Below are 10,588 nucleotides of genomic sequence, written 5' to 3' on the forward strand. Positions count from 1 at the left end.
ATGCAAGTGAACGCTGATGTGTGTGTGTGTGTCTGTGTGTGTGTGTGTGTGTGTGTGTGTTTAATGTATGCAAGTGAACACTGGGTCCCTCCATGAGGTTAGTGATGTCTCAGTTCTCAGGCTGAGCTGTGTCTGGAATCGCTTAGACATCAGCTCTATATTGTGCAATACACAATTCTCTATGTTGTGCAATACACCGACTATGTGATTGTGCTCGGATACAGATGATGACCAATGAATGATACTTTCCCCTCTTTCCCCCTCCTTTCCCTCCATTCAACGAGAACTGTGCACAAACAAATACGTAGATTAAACAATGCACCCTGGTGGTCCGGGAGAATCCCAAATTGTTTCAAGATGAGGCCAGAGAGGAAATACTTTAATGATTCTGCCGGTGCTGTGTACTGTACACGTGTGACTCATCTCCTGTATGATAAAGGTAAACATCGCCTTTGCTCCGCCCTCACCCATCTGCAGATTGACGCCTGTTCTCTCTTGCACCCTTTCTCTCTCTCTCTCACACACTCTCTCTCTCTCTCTCTCTCTCTCTCTCTCTTTCTCTCTCTATCTATCCTTCTCCAGTAAAGCCCAGGGATTGCGCTGTCTCTTTTGATACGTCTTTATATGAATAACTCTGTTGGAACTGTTGGAGACAGCTCTTTGATCGGGGCTGAGAGTCGTCTCCTCGCCTCATCCCCTCTTTGTCCCGTCTCCCTCTTCTCTCGCCTGCTCCTGACCCCAATCTCCTCTAATGTGCGGTCGCTCCTGTGGGCTTGGGACACTTTGCCATATTGTGTTGCCTCTCATCTGATTTCCGGGCCCTGGAAATAGAATTCAGTGAAAGCACATCCTCAGCTTGGCGGGTGTGTATATATAGCAGGCCTATTGACTGCCGTGGCACTCATAAACGGATTGATTAAGGGAGCATGGCGGAGCCTCTGGCTGTGGCGCGCGGTGGTGATTGCGGGAGTGGAGCTCAGCGAGATGTGATGGGCTTCGTCCAGGGGGAGAGTGAAGGGGGCCCACAGAATCCCTGCAGCCTCCCCTGCCGCTCCCCCCGCTGCTGTGGGGCTTATCCAGGGAGGAAGGCCTCCCCTAATGAAGATGTCTGTAAACTCAGTCTGATTAAAGTGGTGGTGATTTTCCGGGGGAGACGACGTGCCCGGCCCCACATATTGGTCCCTGTAGCCCTGTCCACCACCGCAGCTCAGGAACACCAAGGCACAGTCCATTTCCTGCTGCAAGTCATGCATCACTACCATACATCTTATCATTCTGCAGATTAATGCCCTGCAAATGCTGCTCACTTTGCCTCATAAATGTTTTGGTTGGGTTAATGGAGGTCTGCTTTTGAGGGGCATTTCTGTGTGTGTGTGTGTGTGTGTGTGTGTGTGTATGTAGGGGTGGGGGGGGGGGGAGATTAATGAGAGGTCTGTCAGAAGGCAGGGCTGGCCCCTGAGCTGTTTCATCTCCTGGGAAGGAAATACCACGGATTAGTGACATTACCCAGGGAGGGTGTGAGAGACGCGGAGAGGGAGACCCCCAGACAGACCACCTCTCCTGCAACCAATTTAGCGGCTTGATTGATTGGGGGAAGTTAATGAAACGGCATTGTTGCGTTTTGTTTACAGTCCTCTGTCTCAGGGTCAGGGGCCGCGGCCTGTGAGTGGACAATGCAACTCATTACTGTTGGATGGAAGTTTATCAGTGAAAAAAAACTGGACTCACACAGACACACTCTCATGTACTGTACATGCACATATGTACACTACACACATACAAATGAAGCACTGTATCGAAGATGAATGCAGTCAGCCATTATTTCCATAACTGGATCTGCAGATGTTTGAGCGGCTGTTCCCAGGGAAGGTGGATCTCAGCAGGCAGCTCTGGAACAAGAGGCTGGAGGGGCGGCAGGCTGGAGGAGAAAGAGGAGGAGGAGAAGGAGGAGGAGAGAGTTAATGAAAAATTAAAGTGACATTAGCACAGACATGAGCGAGCATGCTTAGAAAAGCTAGAGAGGAATGGGGGAGGAGAGAGAGAGAGAGAGAGAGAGAGAGAGAGAGAGAGAGATAGAGGGAGAGGGAGGAAAGCAAGAGAGTGAATGAAAATAAGAATGAAGTAAGAGAGAGAGGGAGGGGGAGAGAGAGAGAAAGACGGGGAGGAGGAGGAGCTAAGAGGGAGAGCATGGGCAGGGGGCAGAGATGGGGATAAATGAAGGCCCCTTCTAGACACCTCCCCCTCGCTCCTGTGGAGTTGAGTTGCCTGACCCCAAAAGCTTTGTGAGTTTCTCAGAGGAGGGAAAGAGAGAGCAAGCCAGTGCAGAGAGAGGCCCTCTGACAGCATTAGTGTGTGTGTGTGTGCGTGTGTGTGAGGGAGAGAGAGAGACGAGAGCGCCGAGTTGCAGACGGAGGGAGTGCATGCGGAGGAAGACAGGAGGAACACACTGAGACAGTCAGACTGAGACAGAGAAGGAGAGAGAAAAGAGAGAGAGAGAGGGAAGACAGCAGCAGCAGCAGCAGCAGCAGTTCATCTTCGCCTGTCCTCGACGTGTCATGGACTTGCAGAGCCAGCGCAGAGCTCCGTGTGGAATATCTGGGAATCCCGCGCCAGGAGCCCAGGAGCCGGAGCAGCGTGCCTGATCAGTCCCACCTCCAGGATGCCGTCCGTCTCCCTCAGCCTTCCCGCCGCGCTGGCCGGCCGGGCGCGCACCTGGGTCTGCCTCTCCTGCATGGTCTGGGTGAGCGTGGGGTGGAGTAGGGGGGTAGGGGGGGGGGACACGCGGGTGGGGGGGTTGGAGATGGAGAAGGGTGCAGGATCTAACCCTCACAGGAAAGAGTGCTCTGTTTAACTTGCCAAAGTAGATTATTATTGCCGCAACTTCAGGAGTTGAAGTGCCCTATACGGTGTTAATAGGTGTTTACTCAGATCAGATTTAATGCTCCTTTTCTCTGAGATAAAAGCAAGATCGCCTTCTGTGTTGTTGACAGTTTAGGAAACTTAGCATCTCTTTCTTCTCTCGATGTGTCCAACCTGGCATGCAGTTATGACACAGAACTCTCTCTGTTCTTCTCTCTGCTGCATAATTGAATCTGTGTGTTTGGCCGTCTCTCTAAGTACTGCTCTCTGTGTGTCTCCCCCCCGTGTCTGAATGGCAGGGGGAGCTCTGGAGACCTGCCTCTGCACTCTGGTCCTCTCCTCTGCTCTGAGCTCACAGGCGTGGGTGCTCTCCCTTGATCCCTGGGCTCTGTTAATTAGCATTCTGCTTGGCTAGAATGAGTGGAAGAGAATCCCAAATCTCCTTCAGTTCAGTTGCCCAGGCCCTCCCGACACTGATTGACTGGACTGAAAGGCTGAATGTGTCCAGCGTCTCTTCAGTAGGCTTTGCTGGGCTTTTGTGTCAGCCATGGGCCTGGCTAACAGGTGGCCAAATCCCCTGCCTCTCTTAACTGGGAGACGTGGTTGCCCTCTGTGACGAGCCAGAGATGAAGAGCTCCTGTGTGTACAGCTGCAAATGTGATTAGATAGGAAGGCATATCCTCAATCAGGCCGATGTGATTGATTTGGCTCACAGAGAGGAGTAAGGAAATCCCTTCTCACATGAAGATCTAATCTGGGCTCTGTAATGCATTTGATTGACTACGGGTGGGGAGGAGAGGCATACAGCGTGGAAATAACCTGTTCACCTTTTTGGAGTGCACTGAGCTGAAAGTCAGAGAGCTGAGTTAACAGGAAGTCACATAAGAGAGTGGAGGCAAAGAGCAGCATCCAATACCAACACATGAACCTAAGACTGCACTTCCTCAAAAACAGCCTGAATTATTGATGTGCTAGAATATGAAACTAAAATGGGGTTGAAGGCCGTTTTCCAGCACCAAAGACAAGGACAGAAAACGTGCTCAACAGACACAGAGTGAGTTCAAGTTTGAGACTGATTGCACTGTACACTTTTGGAAGCATGTCCTTCATTCCTTGGAAAAGGAAGGTCTTAGGTCATTATTTATGATGAACCAGATCCCGGAGGAGTCCCCTGTCCACTACTTTTGGCAAAAGTACTTTGTGCTCCAGACTTTTGCCTTCACCTATGTGTCTGGGAGAAGGTGTTGCTTACAGACGTTCCCTTTGCCACTCGGCTAAAGTAAATATTGACCTGTCGACTAAACGTCTGCATTGACAAAGAAGTCAGGCCATTTTAATGGAATGATCAATGTCCATTAACCCCTCAGTAAATCAATCCAGCACAAACAGGAGATTCCAGGCAGCAGCGCAGGACGTTTGTTTTGGCTGGGCCCAGGCGCTCAGGCGCTCTGGGGCCCGGGGCCACGTGTTGGGTCTGCGCCGGACTCATCCCAGGGGTCTCCGATTGCGACGTGCTGACGGATGGGACCCGTCCGGCCAAACGAAACTCTGTGTTCTTTCAGCGGCTGGGGTCAATGGGGGTTGTGCAATGACTGAAGCCTGGGCACTGGGGCTCAAGTGGCTTCTCAAGGGGTAGACTCAGATGAGCTGACTACTACAGTGCAGCATTACATAACATCTTTCTGTACCTGTGTTATTTGGCCTTTCTGGACCTGATGTTGCTATAAGTCAGTCTCATTAGTGCATTAGTGCAGCCATTAACTGTGCATGTGTATAGCTTGAGTAAATGAGTGCTCTTTAAACATTGAATAATTATGCGTACTTGAGCTTACATGTGCTTTATATTGATGGCTTGTCATGACGTTCTGCAAAGGGAACAAATGTCAGACGATAATCAGGCGTCTGGAATTTCGCCCCATAAACTGGAACCCTGAGCCCGTTCCTCCATGTTTGAGTTACCTTCTGATCGCAGATGGGGGTGGGGTGAGCAGCAGATGTGGGACATCAGAAAATTGGCAAAAGGCTCGTAATTGCAACATCTGGATTTACATCTAGGCGAATGTTTGCTGTTGGTAATGGATTTGCCATGTGACTGGCCGTCGTCAGAGCAGATCTTGAAAGGAGCTCCAGTCTTGCTCAGGCAGAAGGCATTCCTTATCTCAGTGACAGTGTGTTGTGTTGTGTGGCCTGGTGGAAGCAAACTGCCGTACAAGGGTGGAGAAGCGAAACTCCTGATTGACAGTCCAGTGGGAGAATTGCCACCCCACTCTCACTACATAAAAGGGCGTTTAACCCTGTTGAGGTGATTTATGGGGGCAGTGTTGCCCCGGCCCCCCCATTTTGTCCGCTGGACCAGGCCCGGCCCTCTGCACACTTCACTGGGCAGATCGGCCCGGTTCTCCCCCACCACTCTCTGGAGCTCCCGTCTGGAATGTCTCCTGTCCGAGCGTGTTTCGGACCTTTCTTCTTCCACTCTTTTTTGAATTCTCTTTCTCTCTCTTTCTCTTTCTTTGTCCTGCTCTTGTGTGATACCCCTTGTTTCCCTCTAATCCTCTCCCCTCTACAACCCCCTCTGCGCTCCCCCTCTCCCCCTCTCCTTTAGAGCATCACAGTATATTTAGTGTCCAGGGAGGGCTGTTGTAAATCTTTGGCATCATCAGTCTTTCACAAGGGCCTTTTTCAAGCACTTCTATATATTCTTATGAAGTATGGTTTGGGTTTGGCTGGCGTTCCCACACATTCTCTCGTCTCCTCTGCCTCTGGGTGAGGTCTTCCTGGGGTTTGGGACAACCCTGCAGGGAGACCTACAGTAACGCTGCACAGCGTCCCATGTAGGACAGATATACGGCAGGCGGTTGCTGGCTGTTCCAAACTGCGGTGGAGCCTTGTGTGTGTGTGTGTGTGTGTGTGTGTGTGTGTGTGTGTTGGCTGAGGAGAGTGTTCGGAGATGTACAGACCCCTGGGTCTCTGAGGCAGTTCCTGTCACTCATCGGGACTTCATTTAGGTCTTGGCAGAGCTTGTGCAGAGCGGGAGTGCATAGAGGAGGGGGGCAGGTTTCGATGTTGATCACATGCTCCTCGCTTGCTGTATCTAACGTCTTCTGATTGTTCCCGTCTGTCTGGTTATGCAGTCTGTCTGCGTGCTTTCACTGGGAGCATTGTTCTGGTGTTGTTCTAGAGTGCCAGTCGCTATTAGAAACGCCGGCGATGCACAGAGTAAACAATCCCTAATAAACAAAGTCTTAATGAACTTATCTCTCAGACCAGATGAGCTGTTGGTAATTGTGGAACTTAATCTATGCGTCACCTTATACATAAAACAATGACTTGAGGGCATCCTACAAGAATTTTCTTGTATTTAGTTAAATGAATTGCAGTACATGAGTCTATTATGACATAATACCAGTCTATTCATCATCAGTTGGTGTTCTGTTCTTGGTCCAAATCACCTTTTGTCTTCATGCGTTGTGTGCTTGCTATGGGATCAACCTTTTGACCCTCTCATTCACATTGCAGATATTGTTTGAATCCTGGCTGTGAGAGTGGGTGGATAGCAGGCTGTGGTTAGCCACAGGTTTGCAGGAGTAGATTAAGCCCGGGGCCTGTGCGCTCTCTGGAGGTGACTGAGCACAGGATGAGGGTGCCTGGCCCCGTGCCCAGGTGCTGCTCCTGCTCACTACCCAAGGAGTGGAGAGGATCAGAGAGGAGAGGAGGTGTGGAGGTCTGTTTGCCATTAGGAGTCGGAGGCTCGGAGGCCCCCCTGGCCCCACTCAGGAACCTCCTATGCTGCCGTGGTTGGAGTCTCAGGAAGGACCCCCCCTCCACACACACCCTCACCCACACCCCCAACCAGCTCTCCCGTGTTTGCTTTCTTTGTTCGGACCTCATTGATCTGTCATGCTGTTTATGGTATGAAAGTCGTGCGGGTGGACCCATTTGTGATTTTCTCCTGAGTGTGCACGTGCATTTGTGCAAGCCTTATTAAGTTAGCTCACCAATCCAGGGTTGATTTATTTTGGCCTGGTCCTTCAGACCCATCGTCTTGCAAAACAATATAACTTTGGCCTTATTTGGAGAGACTACACTTAAGTATTTGCACTCACATACACAGAATAGATTCTCTCACCTCGCCAAACAAAGACATATTTTAAGCAAAACGGAATGGGAGAAAATAAAAAAAACTCTGTCAGCCACACCCCCAGCTCACCGATTACACCTTCATGTCGGCATGGTTAATTAGAGTGTTTTGTTTGTGCACTGACAGCTTGTGATCCTGCCCTGTGATAACAGTGTCTGGGCAGAGCGCCCACCTACGAATCCTCTCTGCGAGAGCATTCGCTGGCTCCCGCCGTCACACCAATCAATGCTTTAATTATCCTCACTCTCTCCTTCTGGCAACACTCAAGGAGAGCTCCCATTGATTCAGGCGGGAGAGGGTGGGGGAGGGGCAGCTTGAAGAGTCGGGGGCCAAGCGCTCGGCTCTGCACATCCAGCCGTAGTTACTCCCAGCCCCGCCACTTTGGTCAAAATTAGAATCAGGTGCTGGCGTCCCGTGTTCTTGCATCAGCGCAGGCCATCAAAGCGCTCATTGGCGGACGTGCTGATTTTGAGATGGATCTGCACGTTGGGCTGCTGCGTAGTCGTTCATTAATATTCTGACAGTGGACCCAGTCTCTGTCTGATGCACCCAGTGACTCCAACAACAACATGCCCGACAAGACATTTTTAATGTCTTTATTTATTTTACAATAACAGTGCAGACTTCCAGCTGTGCCCCAGAGGGCCGTATGTGTGTGTGTGTTTGTGTGTGTGTTGATGTGGGTGTTTTGAGGTGTATGGGCCCCGTGGGACCTCTGAGCGGAGTTCTTAATGTAGTGCTAGACGCCGGCGAGCTGTGCTGACTGATTTACGGTGCGGACCTGCGTCGTGCAGGGAGGTCTGGCTCGCGTTTGGAGAGCGTCTCTTCGCTGTGGCTTTGGGCGTGCATCAGATTACAACAACAAGGCCAATTCAGAACTGCGGCTCTGACAAACAGTGTTTCTACTTTCGCTTGAGTTTTTGTTTTCAGGAATGTGTAAATCATTGGCAGTAGGGATTGTCATAGTCTTTGTCCATGGGATCCTCACGCTGAAGACAGCTTAAAAGCTCTCATTGTTGCTCTTTCTTTTCCTCAACAGTACTGCACAATCTGATTTCTTCTGCCCACTGAGTTCAGTGAGAGGGAGCTGAGACACTGAGTACTCCTTACTCAGGAGATCTGATTGAATTGAATCTGAAACAACATGCGCTCAAGCCAAGTGGGATTTGAGATGTTTAGCAATATTAAGTACATTTGAACTTTTATGAACTGCTGTACATGGTTGTGATTAAGGCATTGGACATGGTTTTCTAAACACTGCATGTGCCATGAAATACCATTATTGCGCTGTAATGAAACTGGACGCCTACTTTTGATTTAATCTGCATTTTTTCACCCTGTGAAATTCTGGTCTGAGCTCTGAGCTGTGGAATTTTCGCAGTATATGACCTTGCTTTGTTTTTCTGGGAAGAATTTGTCATGCATGTGAAAAGTTCAACATCTGCTTAGTCCAAAAAGTAGCAATCATCAGCACCATCATCTTTATCTTCATCTACAATAACATTCCGATCTACTACTGCTGTACGCTTCATTACATTCAACTGCACACAAATTGAATCTATTGAAGATCTATTGGCACCTTTAACAGTGAGCTGAAAATGCTGGGCAGGGCATAACATATTGTTTTCTTAGAACGTAACAAAATCCTAAAGGTTTGGGTTGTAGAGGAAGAGAAAGCCTCTTCCCTGCAGGAGGGAGTGCTTTATTTGATTGCCCACAGTGGGAATTTCAGGCAGCAATCCAGAACTTCAAAGACACACTATATGAGGCTTTCATATCAAAGAGTCATCGGGCATATGCTCTGGACAGCTTTAATGTATATTTGGCTCCGGGCATCTCTGGCTCTGTGATGACTCTATCTGCCTTCATGGCTGCTGATGGCATGTGCAAAGAAGGGGATTTTTGGCTCCCTGCTTGACTTTTAGATGACTTGAGTAATTTCCTCCCGTGAATAGTTTACCGTGAGCTCACATGCATGTTGAATAGATGTGGGATCAGAGAAGGTGGGAGGGTGGGGGGCAGAAAGAGAGAGAGAGAGAGAGAGAGAGAGAGAGAGAGAGAGAGAGAGAGAGAGAGAAGAAAAATGGAGGGAGGAATTGCCTGAATGCCTGAGGTGCATTTTCCTCCGTAAATGAAAAGCAGGTGATGGTCCCACGTGACTGCGGTGGACGGAGGGGGTCACATTCCTGCTCCACCTGGTGAAGTGGAGGGGTAGGGAGGTGATGACGGGCCACCTCGCTCATTCTCCCCCCAGTGCCGACCCAATCTGTTCCATCCCACCCTGCTAATGCACCCCGCATCAGTCTGTGCTCCAGTCTGCATGGGAAACAGCCTCGCTCCCTCTCTCTCTTTTCATTTTACTGGGGACCTGGAGCCTGGACCTGGACCCTGGACCTCCCTCATATCAGCAACAGCCTCGTTCATCCAAGAATATGACACAGCTTTATGTAAGGGATAATGTATAGAACGCCGGTCATTACTGGGAAAATAAGTCCCGACAGGGCGAACCGGACCCTGACGCGCAGCGGAGGGGTCTTGTTCCGCCCTGAAGGGACTTATTTTCCCAGTAATGACCGGCGTTCTATAAATTATCCCGCTTATTACACGGCTACTTGCCAAAACGCAATAAATAAAATCCCCACAATATGACTTTAGCCTTCATAGCCTAGCCTATTTGTTACCGTTCATCGTGGCATTTGCTGAGAAACAAATAGTTTGCATCAACACATGCTGAATTTGAATCAAACATTCTTTAGAACACAGCTGATCAACCGTCTGCTTTCACTTTTGAATGAAGTTCCAGTCCTTGCGTAGTGATATGAAAGACGTATCAGAAGCACAAAACCTGTTGCCATTGACAGCGGTAATTATATGTTTGCAGCGGTAATTACATGAATATATTTTACCATAGAACTTTGGGAAATCCCATTCAAGCCAATGGAGCGTTCTACTTGTCTTGTGAAGAGCTGTGTAATAATGTCTTTTAAAGGTTGTATCAGCGATAGCGGGGATATGTCACTTCTGTTGATGTTCAAACAAAACAGAGAGCTAGTTCGCTACTCCCTCCCCATCCCTCCTGTGCAATTAAAACTCTCCTAAAGGCGCATCTCGTCGGTTATTGGTTGAAACACTTTATTTTGCTTTTGAGTGGGTTGCCAACCCTTGTTGGTAGCAATTGTTTTTGTATACAGATCTCGGAGCCTAGGGTGCCTACAGAGACGCGTTTTTTTGACGGCCTGCTTATGGGCCAGACAGCTAGCGGATCATTAGGAAAGATTAGATGAATGTGATCATTTATGTTTGGGCCTTTTTTGGGCCTGAAATCGCTGATACAACCTTTAAGACAAATATTTATTTATCTTCCAGCAGCTTCTTCTGTTTCCACAGTCCCAGTTGATGTATTAATACTGTACAGCATGTTAGCATGTAGGTTATATGTTAATGTGTAGACTGGAGGGATTGACTCCTTTCAGCAGCCATGGCCACCACTGTCAAGACCTCCAATTAAAGTTTAAGCCAACGCTTCCCGTGCGGGACAAAGGGACCTTGTTTTAAAGAGCGTCGGCTGACATCCCCACACAATGCCCTGAG

The 10,588-nt window shown here is 49.2% G+C and overlaps 1 protein-coding gene across 10 annotated transcripts in view; it reads left to right on the forward strand.

Moving 5' to 3' along the window:
* tns1b (tensin 1b) overlaps window positions 1–10,588 on the forward strand; it is a 179,671-nt gene that overhangs the window by 50,137 nt on the left and 118,946 nt on the right. The window contains exon 1 of one of the 10 annotated variants that reach the window (XM_042065503.1): window positions 2,306–2,740. The exons of the other annotated variants lie outside the window; for them this stretch is intronic. Coding sequence (XP_041921437.1) covers window positions 2,660–2,740 — 81 coding nt within the window. The 5' untranslated portion in view covers window positions 2,306–2,659. Of the gene's footprint in view, window positions 1–2,305; window positions 2,741–10,588 lie in introns of those variants that run through there. 10 annotated transcript variants of the gene reach the window in all.

This window comes from Alosa sapidissima, chromosome 2 (assembly GCF_018492685.1).
Source record: "Alosa sapidissima isolate fAloSap1 chromosome 2, fAloSap1.pri, whole genome shotgun sequence".
NCBI classification, from domain to species: Eukaryota; Metazoa; Chordata; class Actinopteri; order Clupeiformes; family Clupeidae; genus Alosa; species Alosa sapidissima.